The 27,558-nt window shown below is 44.5% G+C and overlaps 1 protein-coding gene across 1 annotated transcript in view; it reads right to left on the bottom strand.

Moving 5' to 3' along the window:
- Positions 1–8,324: 8,324 nt before the first annotated feature.
- Ildr2 (immunoglobulin like domain containing receptor 2) overlaps positions 8,325–27,558 on the bottom strand; it is a 57,802-nt gene continuing 38,568 nt past the window's right edge. The window contains exons 6-11 of the mRNA XM_028760334.1: positions 25,150–25,296; positions 24,043–24,219; positions 16,295–16,408; positions 11,419–11,632; positions 9,793–10,489; positions 8,325–8,620 (exon numbers count right to left, since the gene is read on the bottom strand). Coding sequence (XP_028616167.1) covers positions 8,585–8,620; positions 9,793–10,489; positions 11,419–11,632; positions 16,295–16,408; positions 24,043–24,219; positions 25,150–25,296 — 1,385 coding nt within the window. The 3' untranslated portion in view covers positions 8,325–8,584. The remainder of the gene's footprint in view (positions 8,621–9,792; positions 10,490–11,418; positions 11,633–16,294; positions 16,409–24,042; positions 24,220–25,149; positions 25,297–27,558) is intronic.

The following is a 27,558-nucleotide window of genomic DNA, read 5'->3' as shown; positions in this document are numbered from 1 at the left end:
ACTGGGTGAGTCATCTCAGGCTACCTGAAAGGCATTCAGGAAATGCAGAGAACCAATTCAACAGAGAACGGTACTTTCACTGGCATAGTATGATAGTAAGCATTATTCTACTGGGAGACTCCAAAATCACCCTACTTCTTATTTCTTTGAATTTAAAGTATATAAAAACTCAAATTAGATTTAGCCAAAGTGAAGGAAAACAGATCGTTTTGTTTCTCCTTATTCTATCTCATACTTTGGGTCTATTCTTTCCTTGCTTCTGGAATGAAGTCTAGTTCCATAATTTGTGTAGTCTCTCCTCATAATTAATGATCTGTTCACATTTGGCCTCTAAAATAGTCTTTTATCATATACTTTAAAAGGCCATTTTCTTATAAAGATCCAATTCTGAACCATATGTAAATTTGAGTCTCCTTAGCACTCTGTTTTATCTTATTACAAATCACTATACTTTGTTACCTTTGTCTCTGCAGCCTGTTCAGTTGTTTGCCATTTCCCCTTAATCTTGGACTTCCTGCTTGTTGGATATACAGATTTGGGGTACATTAAAAATTAGAAAAGATCTTTCTTGATCTACATATTATGATATGTTCTATCACATATGTTCACAATTTTTAAAAAACATAAAACAGAAGAAATGATGACCAACAGTGAGCAAATTAGTAATCTCCAAAATTAAAGGTACAGAACAGTATAGGTATTGAAATATGGTCTGTCAAATTTAATATTATTATATTGATAGTTGCAAAGAAATAAAAGGGAATTGTACATAAGAATAAAATAGCAGCTGCATACGTAGCAGAGGATGGTCTTATCTGGCATCAATAGGAGGAGAGGCCTTTGGTCCTGTGAAGGCTCCATTCCCCAGTGTAGGGGATGCTATGGAGCTGAGGTGGACGTGGGTGGGTGGGTAGGGGAGCACTCTCATAGGAGCAAGGGGAAAGGGTTGTGAGATAGGGGGTGTGTGGAGGGGAAACTGGGAAGAGGGATAACATTTGAAATATAAATAAATAAAATAACCAATAAAAAGGGAATAAGCAGGCACAATCAAAATGACTATGTACAAAAAAGAAAAAAAAAGCTAAGTTCAACACTCAGAACTGAAAAGTATATTAGAATTGGGACTGGAATCAGCCGGTGGAAAAATATGGAATTGTAAGATAAACATGAAGAAATTACCCAGAATAGGGAGCTGAAGACAAAGAGAAAACAAAAGGACTATATTAAGAAATACAGAAAATAGAACAAAAAGATGAAACATTTAATTGGATTTGTCAAAAGAGAGTTTGCAGATGAAATATTTGATGTGTTAATGGCTTAAAGTTTTCCATATTTGATAAAAAGCCAGCCCACGGACTGAGGAAGCACAGTCCCAGTTGTAATAAACAAAAAGAAACCCACAGTAGCATGTTCTTTAAAACCTGAAACAGTAGAGACAAGGTCAAAGTTGAAAAGCATCCTGAAGTACAGGTAGATTGCTGACAAGAGAAAGGCAATTGAGTTGACAGATGTCTCAAAAGCAGCCATGGGAATCAGAAGGAAGCGAACTGGTGACTTGAGTTTGGTGAAGGGGAAGTGACTTCTGTAATCAGGGAGATTCTCTTTGGGGGACAATAACAAGACACTGTGATTGACAGCAACAAAACCAACAGCATATCCCACCAAGGGACCAGCACAAAAGAAAATCTCCTTCAGGAAGAAAAACAGTTCATAAAGAAGATCTATAACGTAGCCAGAAAAGATTTATAGAGGGAAATGGGGGAAGGGAGGGAGATTCTAAACATACTTGAGAAATTTAAAAATATTATTTTATAAGGACTGGAAAAAATCAAGATGGAGTTAAAACATTAACAAAATAGCAGGAAGTCCAGAAGAGGCATAAGAATTTAACCTCTTTAGAGTCTATTTTTAAATTAAACCTACATGGAAATATTTTAACAGAACTACTAAAAGAAGAGAGTTCAGCCCAAACATTTCAAGCAAGGACAGGTTTTCTGGAATCTCTTGACAGGGCCTGGCCATCAAAGAGATTAATAGCTCCAGGAGGTAGTTACCACTGTTTATGCTCACAAAGGTTTTTAATTGCCTTCCCTTAATTATGGTGCTGAGGAGTTTCCAAATCTCTTCAGAAACTAAAATGTCCTCCCACAGAATGACTTCCCTCTCCCTTCTCCAAAGAGTCAGGCAAATGCTCTTCTCTTGAATATGAGCCAGGTACCATCAACTACCACATCTACCTGTGTCCTGATGTCACAGCAAGTGTCAACAGAATTCACCCAGCCTGCAGCTCATTAATGTCTACTGGAATACACATGAGCTGGCAACGTCTGCCTCTACAATACAGTACTTAGACCATTCTTTGGAGAGTGTGTACATTATCATCATCATCATCATTAATTGTTGTTGTTTGGATAGCAGTACTAAGTACTGAGCTTCTTAATGCCAGTACCATACATGGTCACTTCGTATGTTTTTGTTTTTTTTTTTTTTTTTTTATTAATCTTGGAAAGAACACTTACTGTAATACTGTAACATAATTGAGTTCTTTATGACAAAAGTAGATGAAATGCTTTATTTACTTTAAAACATTACAATCAAATGCACTTTGTACGTCTGACATAGGAAAAGAATCATGAGTGACAATGGTATAAACGTTTCAGTTTTGATGTCACAGACAAGGCACAAAAACAACTGGGCAGGTGACTCTCATGAAGTAGGTGTCTTTGCACCCCACTATTTGGATGTCATGGTCTTTATTTTCACAAGTAAATTTCTCATGGAGTAGTGTCTAACATCTTCGTTAGTGAACACTGCAAGAGAGAAGGTACGGTATCTTTCCCAACCTTCCAGATAAAAGGAGTCAGACCACATTTACCCCTGTCCAGTCAGCCCCACCAAAACCTCGAACATGACTTTTTAGTTCAACTGCCACAACTTTACCATTATCATTTTCTTCATCCCCCTCTAGATCTGGATCCCCAGTTCTACCTTGAAAAAAAATGTATCTCAAAATGTAGTGAAGATGACAGCTCCTGCCCACAACTATGGAATTCTAAGCCTGGATGAATCTGTCTGTAGCTTGGCTCAGAAATTCCTCTTTGAGAAGAATGCAGAAAGTGGCAGCACATTTGTCAAAACCTTTCCCCCTCATGGCTAGGTGCTGAGGATGAAGATCATCCCATCAAAGGCACCTCCCTCTCAGGGCAGACTTCAAGGAACCTCGTGTGGATAGGTGAAGTGGCAAATGCCTGCCTTTGTAGCTTCTCCTCACCTACGGCCTGTGAGTGAATATCAAGTCAGGGCTCTCCTCACTATCCATCTGGTTGTGAAGAGAATAAGCTGGAGTCTGGGCCTGTGATTTCTGCAGAAATTGGAAAGAACCTAGACAGCCAAAAGATCATCTAAAGACTAAAAGCTATTTGGCAATAGGTGGTCACTTGGCATATTCAGCCTCTGCTCCACATTGTGTACAATGGGAAAACACAGGGCTTGTGAAGAACAAATGTGCCCCATCGATGCCAACCTCAGGCTGTTGCTTAAAGCAACTCAGCTTCTTCTTACTCAGCTTTGATGCTACTAGGGTCTTTGAGCGTCACTGGCCATCCCAAGTAACTAGGAGGTAGGGTCCTGGCAGGGAACACTAGGTACCATTTTGTTTATAATTTCCTTATAATTTCCATGGATGATTCCTATACTCTATATGTCACTTCCAAACTCCTATAAAATTCTGGCCGCAATTAAACCAATGTTGAAAGGCATAATATATATTTTGCTATTTTTCCTCCACCCACTTTTGGTCTTAGCATGAAAGTTATGTTATTAGCAAAGCTGTCAATTTGTACCCTTTAAAAATGATTTACATTTGCCATTTTTCCCTGATGGCTTTCTTTCTATTCATGAGCTAAGTTTGATTCGGGATGGCAAGGGAATAAGAAAATTGCCTGTAATTCCTGTTGTCTGATCTCAGCCTGTCACAACTCATCACTATTCTGGGAGTTGGAATATCTCAAGAAGTCTCCTGGGACATGGCTTCCAATCCTCTCCTTTTAAATGTTTCCTTTCAGCTGGACTCTGATGAGCCAGTCTCCAGTGTCATAGCTGGGACTGCTGGGTGCCACACCAGTATAAGCCCCAAGGGAGTTAGAGGGACCTCACAGTGATATTGGAATAAAATAATCCACAGCACAGGAATAAAATAAAATACTCCTGGCCAGGAGATAGGGATGCACCAGAGGTATGATCCAGTGTAACCTAAATGCACCTACCACAAGGCTCTCTGAAAGTATATGTTCAGAGCATAAATCTTTATTCCAGATCCACCCAACCATTCTCCAAGGCACAGTCCAACAGCATTTTTGACAGCGGCAGTCAGTAATCCTTGAGTTTTTAAATCGTTTTTACTGTTTGGTTCTTTAAGACAGAGTATTATACAGCCCAGATTGGCCTATGTAGCCAAGGCTGACCTTGAACTTCAAACTCTTCTGCCTTTATCTCCCAAATGTTGGGATCATAGGCACGTGCCACTACCACTAGTTTATAGTACTGGGGATTGAACATGCTAGTACAGGGCTTTGTGCATGCTAATCAAGCGTTCTACCGGCTGAGTCACAAACCCAGTCCCACAGGCAAATAGTTGTTTTACCCAGAGTTTTTAAAAATGCTTTCTTTCTTTTTTTTTAAATGTGTATATTTTGCCTTCGTGTTTCTGTACACATGGGTGCAGTACCTGAGGTGACCAGAAGAGATTATCAGATCCCCTAGAACTGGAGCTGGGAGGCTCCATGTGCTGGAAAATGAATGTGGATCCTCTGGAAGAGTAGCCAGCACCCGCAATCACAGATCCTTCTCTCCAGCCCCTTTCTTTTTCAGTTTTTAATGATGTATTTATTTTTATTTTGTGTGTCTGAGTGTTTTGATGGCCTGTATGTGCTCCATGTGCGTTTAGTGCTCCCAGATGCTCTACAAGATCAGTGGGTCCCTGGAATTGTTGTTACAGACAGCTGTGAGCATCATGAGGGTGCTGGGAACCAAACTCAGGTCCTCTGCTAAAGCGGTGTTTTTGACCACTGAGCCATCTCTCTCCAGTCCCTAGGCAAATAATTCTTACGGAATTTTTTAAAACACAGATCCAACAGGGAAAGCTTATAGGTTGGGAATCTGAAGATCTGACAGGTTTGTGACTCCATAAATGGGGATGGTGGTTTATCCATCTATTTAAAACGGGTTGGAGAGTGGATGAACCAAAACAGTATCTGTTACTCCACTCCTTTCAAAGACTGCTGCATATCTAACCAGAGTTTTATATGTAGTGCTAGCCCCCTCCCACCCTGCTGTGCGCAGCCCTGCATCACTGGCAGAGTGAGGGTCCTGAGAAGGGAGATGAGGTTCCTAACCCATGTGAGGTGCTACTGCACCCCAAGCTGTAAATACAAGTGCCTGGAGGACAAGATCCTGAGCTCCCCTGGCCTTGCTTGGGTGGGAGAACTGAATACAGTTCCAAGTCTCCTAATGAGTCTACACATGGCCTAGGGAAGAACTCTGAGCACCAGGCGACCCCTCCTGCCACCCGCTTCTACACTCCCTCCTCCAGCCTGTCCCTGACTCAGCTGTGAGTCACAGACAGAGACAGAAACTCCTGCAGCAGGCCTTTGCCCTCCCCAGCCCCCACTTCTCATCCCTCTCTGTTCTCCTTCGCCTCCTTGCAGCTCAGACTTCTACAGCCTGGCTTTGCCTATCACGGAGCATGTCCTAAACATGGGATGGCTGGACAAACACACAACACTTAAATATCAAAATATTCCCATTTAAGTTTTTTTTTTTTTAAAAAAAACAACAACTTTAAATCTCTGGGTTTATTATAATTTATCCATAGCACTATTCCTTATCATATGCATAAAATATACTCATCCTTTCTTGGGGATGACTTATCTTCCTTCTTAATTGTAGGGAATCAGTAGACGGAGATCACCTCTTACATAAGACTTTCTTTATGCCTAGAAAAACAGGAAAGGGACTAATACGCATAGGCACTTCCTGTGCGGGACACAGTATTTGGAGAAGAAATGAAGGGGTGTGTAAAGAAACATCGGGGCACCGAGGACAGCCAACTTAGCCTTCTCCCTTCAGCATTACCTCCTATCCACATACCCAGAAGCAACTGTTTCTCCTCAATACTGAAGGTCTGGAAGCCCACATGATTCATGCAGCCCTACAAAGAACAATCTGTGCTCCACTTTCCCCCAGTTACTCTAAAAGCCTGTTATCTTCTATAGATTGAATTTTAAAAATCTTTTCAGCCTATAGACTTGTCTTTAGAACTTTGTGTTTCCAATTTTAACTTTTTTTTCTTTAATTTATTGCTCCCCCAGCTTTCCCCAAGCCCATACATGCCCCTGCCTCTACAAAGCAATGTATTTGGTCTCTGTAGTCTGTGCGATGGGGCTCTTTGGTGGTAAGAAGCCTGGCACAGTGCTCAGTATAACAACAGCTACTGCGGCTATCCAGTATTCTTCAAAAATGCCTGAGCAGATTGAAATCAAAAGCTGGTGATTAAGAAATGACGGTTTTTTGCCATATTGATTTAGAGCCCAAACAGACAGATCAGACCTAGGTTTTCTGCGGCCAGGGACACTAGCGAGTCTAAAACTCAGCACCAGAGTTATGGCTTTTGTCTTCCAGCCCTTGGAAGTGCCAGCATTGGGCTGAAGTATCCTCCTGATCCATCTAGGGCAGGCTAAAGCAACCGTGAAGTTCTTTGACAGGCCAGTTCTCCTCCAAGCAATGATTCTACCCACCCACAACCCTAACCCAGCAGCTTCTTACATCACACACAGAAGGGCCTTTCTGGAAATCTCATGAAGTATAATGGATGCTAACAGAATGGACTCTGCAATTCTAGTCAGGTGGTCATGGAAAAGTCTGAGGAAATGCTGACCAACCTTCTCCAGAGGCTACACATAGACCAATAAGTAGAGAACAGACCACCACTGGATGAGGGGATAGCAAGCATCACCTTGCTCCAGCCACTTCACCCAGTCACGTGTCTCACCACAATAATGAAGACTGAAAAGTCTGCTAACAAAAGCGAAGGTTGTGCGACACCCAAGGTTGGGTGAGTGACCTATCAGAGCCATATATTCTGATGAGAGGTTTATCCTTGATGATAGATGAACGTGTAGGAATGCCAAGTTTCTCCTCTCAAGTGGGGATCCTCAGTTTGGGCTCGGCTCAGCTAGGCAGTTCTTTTGCTGGTCGTGGCTGGATGTTCTTCCATGTCTGCTTAGAGTTGATAAAACGGGCACAGATAGTGACCATAGTGAACAGGCTCTTCTCTCACCATGTAGGAGAGTTGAGGTGCATTAGGTAGGGTCCATGGCAGCAAGAGGACCAATCCCTCCACAGGAACACAAGACGAGAGGAGTTTGTGGCTACTTTTGCAGTTTACCTACAAAAGTCCAGCTTGAGATTCAGGCAAAATCAATGAATTCTTTTGCAAGGGTAGGAAGAGGAAGTGTTTGTTGCTGAGGAAGTGGTATCTTTCTTCTCCCCAAAACATCTATAGTGGCTGGCCAGTGAGGCCAAAAGATGTGGACACCTCATCCCTGGTGCCCAGCAGCAGCAGAATCAGGATGGTATAAATAACTCTTAAGTGAAGAACAAATCCAAAAAAATAGAAAGAAAATCTGAGTGTGGGAAAACAACCCACACTCAAAATATAATGAGACCACATATCACTTCCCATTCTTCATCTTGCATCACCGATTTCTGCTTTTCTCCTCTCTCAAATGTGTGTTTTAAACATCTGTCAAAGGCACCTGATGACAAGCTATTCACACTGAAGAGTGGAGTGGAACACCCTCAGAGGCACCAGCCCTGAAAAGACCAGGAGAGGGAAGGAAGAGAGGGACCAGGGAGGTGGGGGGAACTTAGGATTGTCACTGTGTACAACAGAAAGATGAAAAGCAGTTTACGTCCTCTGAATGGAAAAAGAAAGATCACTTAAGACAGTTTTTCAAAATGCTATCCTCTGCTTGTCCCAGCCACTTAAGTGAGTCAGAGCAGCAAATTGAAGCCATTTCTGTGATTGCCCAGGAGGTCACTGCCTCTAAGCTCACTAAAGGCCTTCTGATTTTAGCATAAAAAGTTATCTTTCTTGTGAGCAGAAGGCCTTCTACCAGTAGTAATAAATTCCTCCGTCTCTAAGCACAAAACAGCACTCGTAGAAAAACATACTGCAGGTGTAGGTAATTTCTAGAGATTGGGGTCCAAAGCTACCTGCTTCAGAACTGCTACAGAGTCTTCCTTCTGCTAAGGAAATGGGGGTTGGGGCAAGATAAACTTGGTGGGTTATTACATGGTGTGTTCTCACACAGTGTTTTCCTGGTAAGTTCCTCAAGATAGATGGGCACTAAGATTTGAAACCAGCCTTCTTAAAGGAGGCTCTCTTGCCAAAACAGAGATCAGCAAAGCTTCCAAGGTGGTTGCTGGCCAGAGAAGGTCCTAGGCTTGCCGGCTCTCAGATTTGTGTCTTGTCTCCATAGTCTGCATCTGATTTCCAGTCATCCAGAGAGGTGTCTTAAAAGTATCAGACTACAAGGGACATCCTGGTTGGAAAGTCGCCCTATGGAAAAGCAGAAAGAGCCCACCATTAAACCACAGACTGAGCTGAAAACCTGATCACAACCAGACACATCTTGACTCTCGACTTTGTTAGATTTCTGCTGATTATCCCAAAGCCCAGAGAATGCTAAAGCCAACATACATCAGACAGAACTCGGTTCCATGGCCAAAGAATAACTTCACATTATCTCAAGAATACTGACAGGTGGATGGTGTACCATTCACTGGAAGTCACCTGAGAGTTTCTTCCTCACTCATGGTACCCTCCTTGGTCATTGTATTTATCTAGTTTAAGACGCTTAGGTGCTTGGGGGGAATTACTATAACGTTAAGCACCTATTTCCTGTTCATTGTCCTGCTCTCTGTTTTAGCGTACTAAACAGTGCCCAGCGCTGAGGATACAGCTCAGTGGTAGAGAGCTTGTCTAGCATGGGCAAGGCCCTGGGTTTGAACTCCACTGAAAAGGAAAAACAGCAGGAAAGTAGGCAGGCTGGCCCAGCTGAGAGCTGAGGAAAATAAAATGCAGTCAGGTTAGCTGACAAACATAAATTCTTGGGCATGGAGCGTGATATCCAAAGTGTAGAGTGGGGGTGGGGGGCAGGAGTACTTTGGTGACCCCCCCCCCGTGGACACGTGACTGTTCTCCAATGTCTCTGAAGTCCAGAGCTCTTCCAGGGGCTGAAGGAAGAGAGTAAGTAGACTGCTCTTGAGTGTACGGAGAAAGCAATGAAGTCTGTGCACGTCCATTCACAAGAGCACTGAGCAGAAGCAAGGCTCCCTTCACACACGCCAGGTATGGACTACTCGGCATTCACTCATTCAACAGGAAGAAGCAGGAAGCAGTCCTTTGTAAATAGCCATCGCTCTCTGCGTAAGCATGCAGAGAAAATTTTGCATGCAGTCCACAGAAACCCCGGGTAAAGGCTAGTAAGGATGTGAGCCTTTTGAAAGTCTTTCCTACAATCACGTATACATTATCTACTTTTAAAACTATGTTTTGTTGATGTTGTCCTCTCCCTGGGGGTCCCACCCTTACTCCCTCCACCTGAAGCTGGATATAGTGAAATTGATGACTGGGCCTCCACGCCCATATTGCCCGCCAGGGGGCCGTGCAACCCCATAACTCCCTCTATTCCCCGACCCAGGTCCAGAGAAATCGGGGTGTGCCCTCACAGATTTCTTGGCGGGCTCCTTTTTCCTCCTCTTCTCTGAGTTGCTGTGGAAGGACAGGTCACGGCCGCGGTAGGACGGTCCCCGGCTCAGCTCCCCGCGGTTAAGCTCCAGCTCGCTGTAGGGTGGCAGGGCATCCTCGTCCGCCGCGTCGTCCTCGTCTTCGCCCTCGCTGGCCCCAGCCTTGTAGGTGGCTGGCGGCGACCAGGCGTAGTAGGATGCGCTGCGCGGGCCGAGCTGCGCGCCCAGCTTGGACGGCGTCTCAAGGCTGCCCCCGCGGCTGCTGCTCTCCGGCCGCGCCTGGCGCTCCAGCACGCTGCTCAGATACGAATGATCGTACTTGGGCGCGGTGCCCGGGGTCCGGCTCACCAGGCGCGGCAGAGGCGCATCCTCCGGCGGCCGGCGGCGTGCGGGTGCTGGGCTGTAGGTCCAGCCACGCTCTCCGTCTCCCGGCGGCTCGCGATTGCGCCCGCGTCCGTAGTACTCATCCAGCGAGCCGTCCTGGTAGAAGGCACCGTGGGCCCGCGACTCCGAGCGCTCGAAGCGGCTCCCCGCCCGCGCCTCGTGGCTGTTGCCACTGGCGCGCCGCGACCTCTGGCCGTAGGAGTCTGCGAAGGCTGCCAGTTCGTCCATCGACACTGCTGGCACGCCCGTGGCAAAGTTCTTCCGCGACAGCATCTCGGATTTCGAGCGCGGCTGGCTGCGGGAAGATGGTCACTGGTTACTGCCTCTGCATGGAACCCTTGCAGCGCACCCCTAGAGTTCCAGGGGCCCAGCCTCGACCCCTCCGCCCAGCGGGATGAATCAATTTTGGCACCTTTCATGCTGCGGGTCCAGCCAGAGCAATCCTGGCCCTCTCATGAGTTTATGTGGAAGACCAGAATGGAGTTGTGTATTTGAAAATATCTTGTGATCCGTGTAGTGCTGAAACACTTGTGATGAGACCCTTGCGTGACAGCCACACGTTTCGTTTTATTCCACCCACCCTCACAACCACAGCAAACAGCAACGCAAAGCTCTGGTCCCAGGGGACAGTAATAGTTGGTTACACAGAAAGGACTGTTCCTCTCTCTGAGGCAAGTTACCTATTAAGTCAGGAGGCCCTAGACTTCTGCAGTGGGTAAAGAAAAGGTGTGTGTGTGTGTGTGTGTGTGTGTGTGTGTGTCCGTCCTGTCCTCCAAGGACAGATAATGGGTGCAGGCATGCCATTCAGAAATCAAGATGTCTGTCATACAGATTATTAAAGGTTAGTTGGACTTATCGCCCTGGGCAAGTTCCTTAGCATCTGGAACTTTCTGTTTCCTTGCCATAAAATAGCGACATTAATAGTGGCTGCTTTTTTAGAAGTATAAGGATTAATTACAAGAGATGACAGCATGATTACCCTTCTTATGACAAATGACCAAGGCAGTGGAGATGGTGGGTGGGAACCTATAAAGGTTCTAGGATAAACCATATGAAGAGTGTCTGGGTTCGTTACGGGGCCTAAGACACTCACTTCAAAAAGGCTTAACTGATTACTTCTCACTCACGGAATCACAGGGGTGTAATATATGTAAGAGATATATTCCGGTCTATAGAAACAGAATAGCAGACACACAGTGGTCCCTTCCCACTCACAGCCGTCACCTGTGCCTGAAGCTCTCACGATCCTCTTTGTTATACTCCAGGGCTGGCCCCCTGTTGGTACCACTGTTGCCTCCCATGACACCTGACCAGTAGTCCGGATTGCTCTCCAAGTCCCCAGACATAGGGAACTGCTTATTCCGCATCTGGTGGTAAGCCTGGCGGAAATTGCTGTCATCATCATGCAGGGAGCTGAGTTCTGAGATGGTGTTGTTATCTGCAGGGACAAAAGCAGGCATCACAGTTTTCTAAACGGAAGGGAGAGCTGCTAAGGGCTGAGATCACATATTCCAGAATCTTTTGCCTGGGAGCCTTGGTCCTGACCAGTGTGTACTGTAGATCCACACAGGTGGTATTTGTGTTACTCAGCAGGAATTGGCTCCAGCTCAAACCCAACTTGCTTACAGAGAGGGAGGCTTCCTACATGCTGTTCTTGGAATAGGAAGACAATTGTCTTTGTTCTACCTAAGGCAAGCTTCCCAGAACTCAGGCTGTCTGCAGCTGGCCTCCTAGTACATCTCCCTTATTCAAATGTTCTTCTCTGTCCTATACAATTTCTTTAGTGAACGAACTTCAATGATCCAGGCCATGTTGGATCAAGAGATGGAGGGGAAAAAGCCATTACTAATAGCATCTTCCCTACTGCTGGCCCAGTCTCAAAAAGGGTCTTTAGAGCCATTATGAACACTGTGCTTTAGAAAAGGCCCAGTCTGTGCTCTTCAGCCATTCTGTTCTCCAATGAGCTCCAAGTCAAGGCAAAGAGGACATATACCTTGGTTTCAGTACACTTACCTTTTAGACCATGCTCCTGCTGTTTAATACCCTGCCCAAGGAGCACCAGATCTACTTCTAAGGCCTAGGTGTCAGGGGCAGACCTGCTTATACACTGAAGGCCTAAAATCAGCCATAGGCCTAAAATCAGCAATAGGCCTGACATACATGCCTGCTAAACACAAAGTTTTGGGTCTCTGTGGGAAAACGATGAAACAGATGCTAGAAGCTATTGTAAACCAGCAGTTTTGGTAGAAAATTGCCAGGTTGAATAGTCATAGACCTTGTAGATAGGTAACCTTGGTAGATAGTACCAACTTAGATAAGGACAAGTGAATCATAGACAGAGTCATAGTGACCTGTTCCCTGAACCTTCATCCAGCTGATACTCTGTTCTGGAAGATATCTGTATTCCCCCTGAACACCCACACTCCTCCATCATCCTCTTCCCCACATCCTGCCTTTTTTGTGTATATAATCCCTGTGTGAAAGAAGTAAAATCAGCAATTTGATCAGACTATAGACAGATTGCCTTCTTTTCGTCGGCCTGTTCCCCACTTCCTCTTTCAGGTGATCTCCCTGGACCCATGTTTAATGCTCTGCTGGACAGGACACCTGGGTAGACCTGTTCCCCTCCCTATCAAAGGATTCCAGGTGTTTGTGGTCATGAGAGGCCAGGCCAGAAGTTTGGGAGACGGACTTAACCTTTGTGTCCACTGGGCTGTAGCTTGAACTCTGGCCCCTGCCTTATTTCCTAGCTTTGTGCAGAAGCACTTATGAACTAGGACCAGAATTATGATGTAGGCTGGAAAAAATAACAGAAATATTGATTATTTTAAAAACTTTAAAATGTATTGAATTTCATTTTACTTAAACAAATCTAGTGAATCTATTTGTGATGTAACTGAATCCACATGTTTTCTAAATCTTTTCACTGAGATTTCGAAAATATTATTAAAGACAACATTTACTAGTCCTTGCTGCTGAGTGAAAAGTAAAGCCAAGATGAGATGTGTCCTCTGCCTTTCCTCCATCCCCTGTGGGACTGGGAGGACCAGAGGAATTTTGTACAACAGCAGGTCCTCCTAGCATTGTCTTACTGAGAACACACATGATTGACAATTTGGTATTAAATTATAAAAAAAATTTAAACATAAACCTCTTAAAGAGAAAGATGATGTCGTGTGCGTGTGTGTGTGTGTGTGTGTGTGTGTGTGTATGTGTGTGTTGCATGTCTATGTGTATGTATCCAGAGGACTTTTATGTGTTCACCTGATTCACTGAATTTGGAGCTAGGCTGGTGACTAGCAAGCCCTGGGCATCCTCTCATCTCTGCCCCCTTACAGAGCTGGAGTTACAGGAAACTGCAACCATGTCCAGCTTTTTACACAGATGCCAGGATCTAAACCAAGGTCCTCCTGCCTGCACAGCAGACACTCGTAGCCGCCGAGCCATCTCTCCAGCCTTTATGCCTGTTTTAAAAGAAAGCAGCTCACAGACTATTGGTTAAAATCTAGAATGTTCCCTCTCAGTCCCCATGAGTCCCAATTCTAGTAGGCATACAGGAGAACAACAACAACAACAAAAAAAAACAAAACAAAACAAAACAAAAAAAAGCTTTAGAACCCACTGGATGAGAGCATTGCAAAACAATATTGTTGGCCCAGAACTTTCTCTAAATTTCAAGGAATACTTGACCTTTTTCATTTCTCCAGATTGTAAGAAATATCACCATTTGACCACTTGTAGTAACAAGCTGTCCCCGGTGTATGTTACACTAAAATGTCTGCCAAGTAGAACATGACATCAATGTAGCCCTTGACACAAATATAAAAATGACAATTTGGGACAGGGATACACTAACATTTTCTGTAAAGGACCAGCCAGGGAATAAACAGTTTAGGCTTTGTGAGCCATACTGGTTCTAACCATTCAGTCCTGCCATCCAACAAGAAGTTATAGAACATCTATAAGCCAGTTAGCCTGGCTGTGTTCCAATAAAACTTTTATTTTAAAATAAAAGTTTTTAAATTCTATTTAAAAACTTTAAAAAAGGAAATTGTTATATATACCTGTGTCCAGGAGATACTGTTTGCAGACTCCTGCCCTAGACATTCCCTGAATGTAAGCATCCAGGAGTGACTACCACTTATAAGGGTAACACAGAGGAAAACCACAGTGGCCAATAAATTCGAGAACCTGGACCTCACACCTTCAATTCTTACAAATCTGTAATACCAAGGTATCTATTTTATGAGATTGTTAAAACTGTCCCAGTCCATGATCTTCCCTGCTCTTCAGAACAGAGCCATCCTCCAGAGTGAACTATAGTCCTGTGTCAGTCCACACAGCTTTGTACTGTCAATCTGCAGGTACTAGGTGGTCTGAGTTCCAGTCTTGGCCCTGGCCACATGCTGGCACTGGTTATATCACAGTGAGGAGACCAGTCTAGGTTTAACTCTAAAGCTTTTGTATATGAGTCACAGGATAGGGAATAATCCCATCTGAGTTCTTCAAATTCTATCAATGCACTCCCTGAGCCTCTGCTTCCTCATCTGAACACTGCACAGGCTGACGAGGAGCACCTCTATGACTCCTTTCCACTCTAAGGCTCCGCCAGCTGAGACCAGCCAGTTTCTGAATCCCTTTCGGATCAAGATAGCCAATATAACTCACACGCTCAGGTCCATTCTTTACTTTGGATCCTCATCATTAACTTTTCCTCTAAGCTGTGATACTGGGAGATTTCTTGCCTGGCTTCTCCTTGATCTAGGATCCTCTCTCTGTCCCCTTACAGAGATCCATGACAACACGGTTACAACCAGCTTGTCAAGTGTGGTGACATCTGCATTCCTGACATTCCAATCTGGAGATGGTCTTTTTATAGTCCATGAAGTGGGAGGAAGCAGCAATGGCTGCAACCCAGACAGGATGGATTTAGAATTGTAAACTGGGTGGAATATGTTGTCCTTAATCTGAATAAAGTTCCCCTAGTCTGGGACTGTTTTCCCAACAGCTCCATCAAGTCTCTTGTTGGTTCCAAGAAGAAGAGGGTTCAAAGAAAGTGCCTAGTGACCTCACTACCAGGCTTGCCAGCACCCTCTTGATAATTAGCCCATCCGAGTCAGACCTGCCCTGTTCTGCCTCCCATGATAGACAGTAATTTGGAACCCACTCTAAAGAATCAGCAGTGTCAGCTGCAGCCTCCAAGGGCTTTGGATAAGTTAAGGGTTGGGGCCTTGCCACCAACAGACTTAGTAATTAAATGGTTCTTTGACAAGAAGTGCAGCCTCTTTGCTTACCCCCAAATCTCTGGGGTTTAGGCATCTCAGAAGGATGCCAGCCTTTTTCCTAGATTTATTTACTTAGACTTCTTTTTTCACTCTCACTGAAGCCTCCATGTGGCAAGTAATATCTGAGTTGTTCAATACTAGGGCCTTTCAGGTTGGAAAAAGCTCACACTGAATATGGCTTCTTGAGTGTGCATGTGTGTCTGTGCACATGAGCATGTGCTCATATATGTAAACACAAGAGGTTAACATAATATCTTCCTTGATATTCTTGACCTTATGTTTTGAGAAAGGCTCTCTCGCTGAATAGAATGGGTACCTACCCATTGAGCTCCAGAGAATGGCTTGTCTTTGCCAGCTCAGGACGGGGGCTAGAGATGTCATCTGTTGGCCCACGGGTGCTGGGGTCTGAACATGGGTCCTCATGCTTGCACTAGTGTGGGGAATCTGAGCTCACACTTCCTCAGCAAGGACTTTACTGACTGAGCCATCCCACATCTTGAGTAGCTAGTTTTGAGGATTGCTTATAGAGTATTATAAGGGGACTGTTCTAACGAAACATTTTAAAGCCAGAACTCTAAGGCCACAGCAATAGACACAGACTGCCCCACAAGGAGACAACCCAAACCACACATGACTGCTCCACACTTCCACTAGAATCCCCTTCTCTTCCCTTCCGTGTTCTCGGAGGTACTCTTTGTGATGGTGTCACGACCACACCTGCTGGCTCAGAGCTTCAAATCTGATGTCCCCCATCTCCTCTTCAGCTACCAAATCCTCAGTGAAGCACAGACCACATGAAACTACCAGATGCTCACATCTGCCTCTCATCCTTCTGGCTGGATCAAACTGAGCCAGCTCCTTCTCCACATAGTACAGGACCTTCATGGAGTCTCTCTCCTTGTCAGCTTGGATCCGGTAACCTTTGCGAACTGTTGAAGAAAGCACAGGAGAGTGAGCTAAAAACAGAAAAAGCAAGAAAAGGAGGCCTCCATTCATTTTTACCAAGCAGAAACCATGGTCTCAGTTAGAACAGTCACCCAGAAATCATAAACTACAGTTTATACACAGGGGGTTCACTTGAGATCCTCTATCAGAGGATGCCATTGGGATGAAGACCCTGGAGGTCAACAAGCAAACTCGCTGCAGGGTGCTTTTATTCATTTGCTGTCCTGTCCCTCCTGTTGTCTGACCTTCCACAGCTATACTAAAGGCTCATCTCTGCATAGATTTTGAGTCCCAGCGGAGGAGCAAGCTCACGCCATCAAGAAGAGAAAGAGACTCCATTCTCAGCTTAGGACACGTCACTCTCTAGCATGAAGTCCACACCTTCACTTGGTAAAAGTGCACATAACTTCAAGACAGAGCTCCAAGCATCACAGACCTCCACAAAGGCAGGCTGAAAGCCTCTAGTTGCCTGGGAGATGGCAAAAAAAAAAAAACCCTCCCTTAAGCTGGATGGTGCGTGCCTAGGAGCTAATATTAGATTCTAGACTAAGTACACAGAGGCACAAAACAAGCCGCACAACACACGGATTTCTAATCACACTTCCAGTTTATTTCTTTAGCATTTTCCTTTTAAGAAAAGGGATGCCATATTTCAGGTGTGACTAATTTAACTCGACCTGCTGCTTCGTGGTTAGAGACAGGTATTTTTAATAATAATAATAATTAATAATAATAATAATATAAAAGCAGGGGAAACAATACCATCCCCTACATCTCTATCAGTCCCAATGTCAGAGACAAGGGCTGTTTATGCCCTGCATCACGTGAGTCTAGCCCAACACCAGCCCAAGGGGTGACAAGACAACAGGCAGAGCAGACAAATAGGGAGAAATGAGGATGAAGACAGGGCAAAGGGGACAACTAGACAACATTTACTGGCCGCTGACAGTGTGCCAGGTACTCAGCTGGACGTTTACCAGGACGGTTGGTCCTCATGACCATCTAAGTAGGGACTGTTGTTTTAAAGTTTTAAAGGAGGCTTAAGTAGCCGCATTTTGTGGTTGAAAACTCTGACAAAGGAGGATTCTAGGACATGAAGAAGAACACTTGGCAGCACTGGGCATGGAATCGTGTGGTCTCGCTGGCTGAAGCTTTACTGGATTAGGACGTCATATCTCTCTAAAGTGTAGAGGGAGGTACAGGGTTTATTTTTGTTTGTTTGGTTGGTTGGTTAGTTGGCTGGTTTAAAATTGGTAGATGAAGAAAGCAAGATAGTGAAATCCAAAGTAGGCCACAGATGTGGTCTCCAGACCACACCAGGGAGGGTAAGGTCTGAGGCATGGACCTGACTTCTCGCCGGCAGTGGTGCACATAATGAGAATAGAGAAAACACAGAATGTGTATGCATCCAATAAAAGAGATGTTTTATGTCTCTGGATGCATTAGTCTGTGGGCAAAGGCCTCTGCCCTCAAGCTCTTTACATGGAGGATTGAAATATAAAATTCTACAGGGCTCTCATCACAACCCAAGCACTGAAGGAGAAAGCCGCCCACACATCCTTTTGCAGGTGCAGACTTTCCATGTGAGAGAATACTGGGCAGGCCGTGTCCATCTCGACATGTGAAATGACTCAGGAAAAAAAAAAATGAATGAGTTCTCAGTACATACTTCCCAGCGGCACCTTCTCCCAGAGGTTAGGTCCATCCATAAACCTTACACAGAAGGAATTATTAGCAGAAATGATTTGATTTATCAAGCTACTCATTCTTCCTCTCTGCAGAGGCGTTTACAGAGTAGTACAGACAGTTCAATTAAAACGCAATTATCCCACAGAACTGCTATGTCTGTAGCAACGTGGCTATGTCTGATGGTGAGGTGCAGGGCTGACAGACAGGGCTCTGGGCACGCTGGGGCTGGTTTAGGAAGGGACCTCCAGAGAGTAGAGACCCATCAAGACTCAGCTTCCATGTAACTACTTCAAGAAGAGGGACAGCTAAAAGCAAATTGGTAGGACACTTGGGTGCTCTAGAATGAATCAGGGCATCTTAAATGCTACCTCATCCAAAGATTGTCCTTTGGCTCCTATAATTCTGTCTCTCTGTTCCAATCTTTTTTTCCTAACTTAAAAATCATTTGATTTGAATTTGTATTATAGGCCTTAATATATTCTAGTTTGTTCCAAGTTCTTTATATAGACGTCTATAATCTTCTTTAAAAAAATTTTGAAGACATTATAATTTAAGATTTCCATGTGCCTAAGACTGTGTTTTATATATAACGAGTACTAAAGATTTGTTGAATGTCTCCCAGCCTACGAGAGCCAGTTCATAGCTTCTTTGGAAAGTGTATTGTTGATATGAATCCATAGCCCGTAATCTCTCTGAAGACAATTACTATGTACCTATGTAACTCTAGTATCTAGCACAGAGCCTGGCACATGTTAGACATTCAAAACATGCACGTTCAAATGAATGGATGAAGGCATGATCAAATGGGTGAAGGAATGAATGGAGACGGTGACTGGCAGTGTTTCGTGGGTTACAGAGTACGGCATAGGAAGCTATGCGGGTGAGTTGCTGGAGAATTCTAACCAGGAAGGGAAGATTTGAACGGTAGCCCGGGAAAGCAAGAAGGTTTTGTGTCTGACATTATCGGTGATCATTTTCTAAGGAAAGAAGACCAGCATGGCTGTAGGCATTAGGAAGGGGTTTCCTCTACCTGCAGCCCTGGCTCTGCCTGGGTGTTCTTAATATGGGGAACACTTTTACAGCAAACTTTTAGTGACACCAAAATAAAGGTCATGGGTTAGAGATGGCTATTACTATATGTAACTAGGTACTAACTGTCTCCCAGAAGAGGAGGCAGAGGGAGCAGCTATGCCGAGCCACAGTTGGAGGAGCTGGGAGTACAGTTTAGATTGTTTTCAGTGTGATTAGAAAAAATTACAGTCCTCATTATGATACAGATTAGATTGTATGCACGGGTTATCAATCTCTGCGAATATACAGTAACTACATCCCCATGGGAAGAGAATAGTTTTAGCTTTCAGTACTGTCGTTAAAAAGAGACTCCACTGTGCCATAATATTTCAACTTTGACGTCTCTGCCACAGCAGCCTGGAGACTTCAGAGATTTATACTCTTCTGACTTGTCAGAAGACAGAGGCAAAGGATTGCTCTTCAGACTTTTGGGGTATCATCTGTTTGGTTTCAGTTGCTAAAAATCAAGACAATTCTCCCTTAAAGGGTGTGGATATTTTTATATAAAATTATAAGCTGCAAGTTTGATTGTAGAGCACACTAAATTCTTCTTGCATTTCCATAGAATCTGGCTCTGTGTCTTGCATGTGCTCAAGAGCATATGAGTCACCAGAAAAATCTTTCCCCATCCTCTCTGACAATGTGATTTTTCCTTTCTGTGTTACAGTTTCTCTATAAACTCCTCTGTATTTCTTATCCATTTTATTTCCTTTAACAAGCCTCCAGCAAAGATCCTGATAGACTACAATTTTCTAATTTCTTTGAGAGCTGGGGAAATTCATACTTTTTTGTTTTTTAAATGGCTGGCTTTGAACTTGCTATGCAGTCCAGGCTGGTCTTAAACTTGTGGCTCCTTTTGCCTCTGCCTCCTGAGTGCTGAGGTTGTAAGTGTGTGTTACCAGCGGCAGCTATAGATTATCCCTTGATTCGTAAAAAGGTAGAGCCATGAGCTGTGGCACATGCCTATGATTCCAGTACATGTGATACTGAGGCCAGAGGATTGCCCTGAGTTGGTGCTAGCTTGGCTTGGACTACACAACACTTTTGAAGCCATCCAAGGTCATATTCATATATATATATATGGGGGTGTGTGTGTCTGTGCGTTTGTGTGTGTGTGTGTGTGTGTGTGTGTGTGTGTACATGTATTAAACCAAACTAACCAACTAAAAACCTGCATGGAATTGTATCAGGTTGGTTTTTATCTATAATTTAAAGGCAGGAGAATGCTTTGAAATGTGGTTGTATTTTAATAAGAAATGTCCTAGACTGTTGGCCGAAGTCCAGCATGTTTAGAAAATGACTTTTTTCCTGGTAGTGTTTCAGCTCAGGGTCATGGATGATTTATTTCTGTTTTCCAGTTCAGCTTGGCCCAAAACCTTTGGTTTATGTGGCTCTTCATGCTTCAGCCTCTCTCTTATTCCTTTTCTAATTTTAACTTTACTAGAGAGAGGACATTAGAAAATCACCTGTGATGCCAAAGTACAGTCTCACAAACCTCGTCATTTAGGCTGCTATTTTGACCTAATTAAGGTTGGATTTTTTTTTCAATCAATTTCCCCATTTCTAGACCAAATCTGACTTAGAAACGCTGTGCAGGCAGTCTCTAAGGTGTACTTCCATGGATATAGGCTTGTTCTTCCTGTCCTATCTTAATGAGCTCAGTAAGGCTGTTTATGGATGATGGAACAGCTGCCAGATTCCACCCCCAGGGTGACAGCAGCTCAACTGTGGGGGAAGTGAGTCTTAAAATTTGCATATTCTGTGTACATACAGTAGGCATCTATATATATATAGACACACATCTCTATTAATTTTAAAATGACATTTCAAAATCCTCCTTGTCACTCCATTCTTTTCTCAGCAGGATGAATGGAATCCAGGTATATTCAGCACGGGCATAAGGGGAGGAGCTGATTTCAGTAAGCAAGGCAGGAAGTAGAGGCAGTGAGGACCAAGATAGTTACAGTAGGGATGGAGGGAAATAAATCAGTTCAAGGCTAAAGTATAATCTGAAGGCCTTGGTGACGGACTGGACAAGCAGAGTGAAAAATAAGGACTCCCTGGTTTGAATTTAAGCTGGTAGGCAGACAATGATGCTACCCACTAGGATGAGTTATATAGACTCTGGCTTGAAGTAGGAAAGCAAAATAGGGTGGTGGGGAGGAACAGTAGACTGAATTCCTAGAGGCTAAGGCTTGAATGCCTGTAAGACATCCAGCTGGAGACATTCAGAAACAGTTGGCTCTAAGGGTCTTAGCAGCAGAAGTCTGGAAAGTCGTGACTGGGAATCGTCAGCATATGGATGATGGCTGAAGCTTTGGGAGTAGATAGGATTTTCCAGAGAGCGGACCTCAGACCAAGCAAAAACACCAATGCCAGGAAGACACACAGAGGAAGAAAGAGGCACTGTCAGAACAGGCAGAGAAACGAACAGAACGCCGAGGCACAGACGGACGATTGCATCAGGGGCAGCCAGGGTTTTAGAGGAGAGAGGTTGAGGGGTGAGAAGCAGCCATCAGATTTAGCAATCAGGCAGCTTGGTAGGAACAAGAAGGAAGTTAGCTGAGTTGGTGAGAGGGGAGGAAACAGAGACATTGACTATTAAAAGCTCTTTCAGGGAGTTTGGCTGTGAGGAGTGGAGGATGAATGGAGAAGCGATGTTGAGGTGTTTTACAAATGGCTGTACTCCTACAGGAGACACAGGAGCACGTTTTGAATGGTATAAGGAAAGAGACACCAAGACAGAAGGTTAGAGCTGGGAGGTGTAAACCAGATGAAGTGTGGGTATTCAGCCAACAACCTGAAGGGGATGGATCCAGCCCGGCCCAGGAGAAGCCCACCTTTTGTCATAGTGACAGAGAAGGACCTGAGTGGCAGCTGTAAATCGTGGGTTAAGGAGTCAGGGCGCCTCTTTTCATCTCCCTGTTGTTAACTACAGGGCTCTCTTCTGCATAGCTCATCGCAGATGCCTTTCCTAACTATTGCTGTCATCAAGGGAGCCAGCCAACTGGACGAAGCATGTGCTAAAGAGGACAGCACAAAAGAAAGAAATCTGTCCTGCGTGGATGCCACCAGACTGTGTGAGCAGCCAAGTCAGCAACTACTGAGTCTTGGGAATTCTTGTCATAACACATTTTTTTTTCTACTTCTCATTGCAATTGGTTAGTATTGATGGGATAGGGCCAAAATGATGAAAAACTGCAACAAGCAGAAATGGAGGAAAGATTAAGGCCAGCCTGGTCTACACAGCAAGTTTCAGGGTAGCCAGAGCTACACAGTAAGTCCCTATTTAAAAAGAAAAAAAAGGAAGAAAACATTAAAAAGAAAAAAAGAAAGAAAAAGAAAAAGGTGGAGAGAGGAAACACTTGCTAGATTATTGATAAGCCCTTATTCCATTGTGATAATCCATTAAATGAAGAGTAAAGGTGTAAAGGGAAAGCAGCAACTGAAAGGCCGTGTGATGGCCCAGTAAGTTTCCTTTCCTACTCCTCCCTCCAGGGAAATGGACTGTGCCGTCTGTCTCTTACTTCCCCTGCATATCCTTCGTCATTAGCTTTTCCTTCTCTGTTTGTGACTCATCCTCAGTCTCAGACGTCAGAATTCTACTAATAGTTTCAGGGAAGAGAGAAAAACACAAATACCAATTACTCACTGAGGATACCCACTCCTGCCACAGCCAGGCACTGGAGGCTCATTATGTGGGCTGGGTACCCTTTCTCACCTCCTACATATACAATTTGCTGTCACTGAAGTCAACTATGCAGTCTTAACCTTCATAGCCCTGTAACCCTGATCAAATGCCTCCAGGTAAGCTGCATTACAACACGTCTCCACCTCTCCACTCTGCTTTGCCCCTTGGCCTCTACTTATCTCTAATAAAGCTGATTGTTCCTCTAATCAGCCCTCTTCACCAATGATCCAATTTCTGACTCTCATCTGTAGTGCTGGATATCTTGGGGTCATTCTGAAGTCTTCTTCCTTTATTTTATTTCCTAACATCTCTTTTCTTTCAAAGTATTTCTCAGATTTACTTGGCATGTCGACTCCCACCGTTTCCACCATAAACCAGATGCTCCTGTACCTGAACAATGTATTCAGAGCTTTGTTCCCTGTCTCCGAGCCTCTCTCCCACCTTACCACCTGCCGGCTCTCCACTCACCAATCCTCCTGGAGAGGCTCTCACTTGCTCTTTTAGATAGGCATCAAGGCCCACCTTAGTCTCCAGCAAACCCTTCTGTCTTCTTCCAGGCAGCCTGACAAGCTGCTCACTGACATGTTCACATTCTGTGCTCTGGGATGCCACTGTCCTACTGATCTTCCTTCGCTGGGACAGCGGCCACACCGTTTTTCTAAATATTTCTCATCCATCCTGCATCCTGGTCCAGATCTCATCTCCTCCATGAAGATGCTGTAGTAACTCCAGCACTTTTATCTTTGGACTCTAAGTACCATACTCTTCAGGATCTGATTGTCTTAATGAAGGTCTATTCTCACCTTTGAGAAACCATACTCTACACAGTCTACTGTCCCTCACACTCCCTGCCACAGTCCTGAACACTAGGTGGGCATGAGGTCACTATTAATCACACGGTCATAGTTTAAGTAGCAAATTCCTTCTCTTTATAGTTTTCATTAATGAAAACATGAACGGGAAAGTGAGACTCGGGGTGTCCTTTAGCCCCTTGAAAGCCTGATGTGTACTCCAAAAGATATCTGCCTCAGCTGGAAGGGCCCTATTTCTGGAATGGAGATCGCTGTTTTCCCAAAGATACATCATTGAAGAACTGTCCTTATCAGCAAGGAAGGAGGGAGGGACCCAAGTCCATCATCGGGTGGGGCAGTCTGGGACTACATTTACCACTATGGCTTCCTCCAGTGGAATCACTTGGTGCCAAGGGAGGTGGATGCGGCTTGTCCATCAGCATGCCAGAAGAGGGGGCTCCTCCCAAAGGGACAGAGGGAATGGAGTAGGGGCCAGGGACACCGGAGACAGAGGGAGGGTACCCGGCCTTGGCTGCTTTCCCTGCTTCATACACTGTGGAGGGAGATGAAGAGCAAGAGAGATTATGTAGTCCCACCCTCCACAACCCTCATACCCGGGATTCCTGAGGTTCCATTCTTTCAAGGGAGCTCCTAAACAAACGTATGTTCATTCTTCCAGGACTGAACTGGTTCACCGGAATCACCAGAACCGCTCCCCTTGGATTCCTCCAGCTTCATGACACAGGCAGCCATATGAGGAACTACAATGTTTAGAATCCGGCAACTGAACAACACTGAAATGGATCTAGGAGCCATCATGGTGGCATCTCAGCTTGGAACTGCCCTGTCTAGAAGCTACCATGGTTCCTCCAGAGGGAGTTAGCAAAAGGGTTGTTCAGGGATGTTTCCAGGAGGCAAAGCAAGCACTGGGTATACACATAACCCCCTGTCTGTTCATTCCTAACGGTTCTAAAGATAGAGTGTGCCTCTCTCTTTTAAGACGTATCTGGTTTGTGGTTGGGATGTCAAACACAATGCCTTCATGGGTTGGCCAGTAAACGAACCCTGTGCATCCCCAAATGTGGGCCGATCCTTACTGTGGCCATATTCATCTTATGAGTCAACAGAACTCATGGGTGTCTGCTGGATGGTGCCGAAAATCACAGTTTTTATATTCCACTTACAAAAGGTTTTCTCTGTTTGAATGCTCCAAGGAGAGGGTGCAGCGCTACGCCAAACTTCACCATTCTGATCCTGCCCTTCCTTTCATGTGCAATGTCCGTGAGCATTAGGAATGCATGACACATGTAGATAAACCGCATGCAGAGAGACTGATATGCATGGAGGTGAGGCGGAAAACAAGAACGGTCTTCCCTGAAGCCAGAGGTAAGGGGTGGAGGAGGAACTCGGGGCACATGGCTGTCGGATGGAGAGGTGACATTACTTTGGATGGCTCCACATCTCCCCACAGATCCCTACTCACAGGCCTGAGGGCAGCAGCAGGAATCGGGGCAGCACGGGCAGCGGACATAGCAGCAGCAACTGTGAGGGCAGCATTGGCACCAGCAGATCCCCACCAGCACGAAGAACAGGAAGATCCCCAGGATCACCAGGCCGACAAACACCCACTCTGGAAGGATGCACAAAGAAATCGACTCGAGGTAGCCCCCCTTCAGGACACAGCATACATGGATGGGTGTCTCTCTGCAAAAGAGGTGAGTGGGAAGGACCTGGGGAAGAAAGGACAGCTAACCAGGACATAGGGGCCCCAGACTCATGAAGTACTCAGAGTGAGAAATGCTAGGGCACAGAGAAAAGAGAACCAGGTGACCTGTATCTCTTAGGGTGCATCAAGTAGCCAGCCCTGTGACTGGAGACTGGAGTTCCTAACGGGAATAATTGTAGAACAAAAGCTGAGGGGTGGGGTCTTGTGTGTGGCGCTCCTACCTGATGGATTCTGCAGACACATGTCTTTTATAATGAAGCCAATCTTGTTTATAAGTTAACAATCCTTGCCTTACATGGTGGGCCATTGTTATATTTCCAGCCCCCAGAAGGCTGAGACAGAAAGATCAAAGCAGTCTTCACTACAAAGTGAAACTCCACCTTTGCAAACAAACAAAACCTGTAAATCTTTAGGTTGGGGTAGGCCCATGTACCTCCATGACCTATGTAGATCACCTTTTTGTGGTCCAGGCTCAGAGTGCATTTGTCTGCTTTCCTGGGATACCTTTCTTGTCATTAGCTCCTGGGCAGAGGTCCAAAACTCTTGCTTATACCCCAATAGCTATCCAAGGTTAGGGGGGCTGGGGAGGAGGGAAAAGCATAGTTTCAAATAGAGATATAGCCCTCCATCCTCAGGGTATGGGTTTGGTTTGATCACACTCAAGATGAGCATGCCAGCCTGCCAGCATAGCCAGAATTAAGTGGCTCAGAGCACTGATGAATAGCACAGCTAATATGTTTGTCGACTTCTATAATTTTCATAATTCTGTCTGAGGCTGAACATTAATTCCCTTTAATTTGCCCATCCAAAAGATTTAAAAGGAAGCAAATTCTATCTGGCTTACATAAACATGATTATGACTCTCAGGTGACTTGCCTCAATATCATACAATTGGGCTGGGGATGAGTCCGTGTCTTTCCTGGAGACTTGGACACACTGGTGCAGCCATGCTTTCCTTAAAAGCCAAAAGATTAAGATGAAACCCATCCACTCAAAATCCCTTTATGATAAGCTTCAGTTGATACTTTTTTTTTCTTAAAGTTTGGTTATTAATTGTCCCTCCCATTACACAAATATTCCTTTGAGGCCTTGAGAATGTGACTTTTACATGTAAAGAGTTTTGTAACAGTTGTTGAGTCATTTGACCTTTGTCATTTCCTAGGACAGAAAACAAACAGCTTGTAATTTAGAATAGTCCCCATTTATCGATCTTTAATACACTCAAGGCCAAGCCAACCTCTTTTCAACTAGGGAATGAGAAAACTTTGTGTCTGACTCGAATTGTGCGGAGAACATTCTTGCAGGGGATAACCAATAGCAAGTGGCTTTAGCCCAAGTCTTGTAAGTAAATAACTTAAGAAGATGGGGTTTATCTCTGAGGTTGTTTAGGTCAGCTATAGGGAATTGAAGCAGTTAGGGATAAAGACTAGCAGGTTATAGTGAGAAACAAACGAATGCTGTCTGAGCTTGGTTTGGCAGAGCATGCCTGTAATCTTAGCACTTTCTTTGCTTTCTTCAGAACGAGGATTTCTGTGAATTGAAAGATAGCCTGGGCTGCACAGCAAGTACCAGATGAGGCAAGCCTACAGTAACAAGACCCCTTCTCAATAAATAAATAGGTAAATAAATAAACAAGTCAGTGAAGGGGTTCTTGGGGTCAAAGAGAAGGAAACTGAGGTGAACATGACTGGATATAAAATACAGAAACTCTTCCTTGGACTTGGGAGATACAATTTTTTTTTTATACTTTGAAACATTGTGTGTGAGATTTTTATTGGTGTAAATAAATGCTTAAAAATGGAGGGAAGTCTTGATAAGATCGGTTACAATGTCTCTCTGTGTCCTTGAACATAATAGCAATAAGGAAAAGGTCTGAGTTTGGTTGGCCAACTAAAGGTAAAAGCCTGGATTAACTCATAGAAGAACAACTAGTGACGCTGGATTTCGAAGACTCTGGATGTTTCTTAAAATTTCCATCAATCCAAAGCCAATGGCCAGAAATATTTCATATCTCTGTTGCTATTAGGAGGACCTTAACGATACGGCAGAAATCAAAGCTAATTATACCCTCTGCTATTCCTTTCACGGGTAACGTACTTTCTATAATTGAATTTTAGTTCTCCCTGAACCTCCTTCAATTACAAGCTACAGTTTAGCACCAGATTG

Source organism: Grammomys surdaster, unplaced genomic scaffold (genome assembly GCF_004785775.1).
Source record: "Grammomys surdaster isolate TR1022 unplaced genomic scaffold, NIH_TR_1.0 130, whole genome shotgun sequence".
Classification (NCBI taxonomy): Eukaryota; Metazoa; Chordata; class Mammalia; order Rodentia; family Muridae; genus Grammomys; species Grammomys surdaster.
Note: the sequence above shows the minus strand (reverse complement) of the source record. Positions and strands in the feature narration are given on the sequence as shown.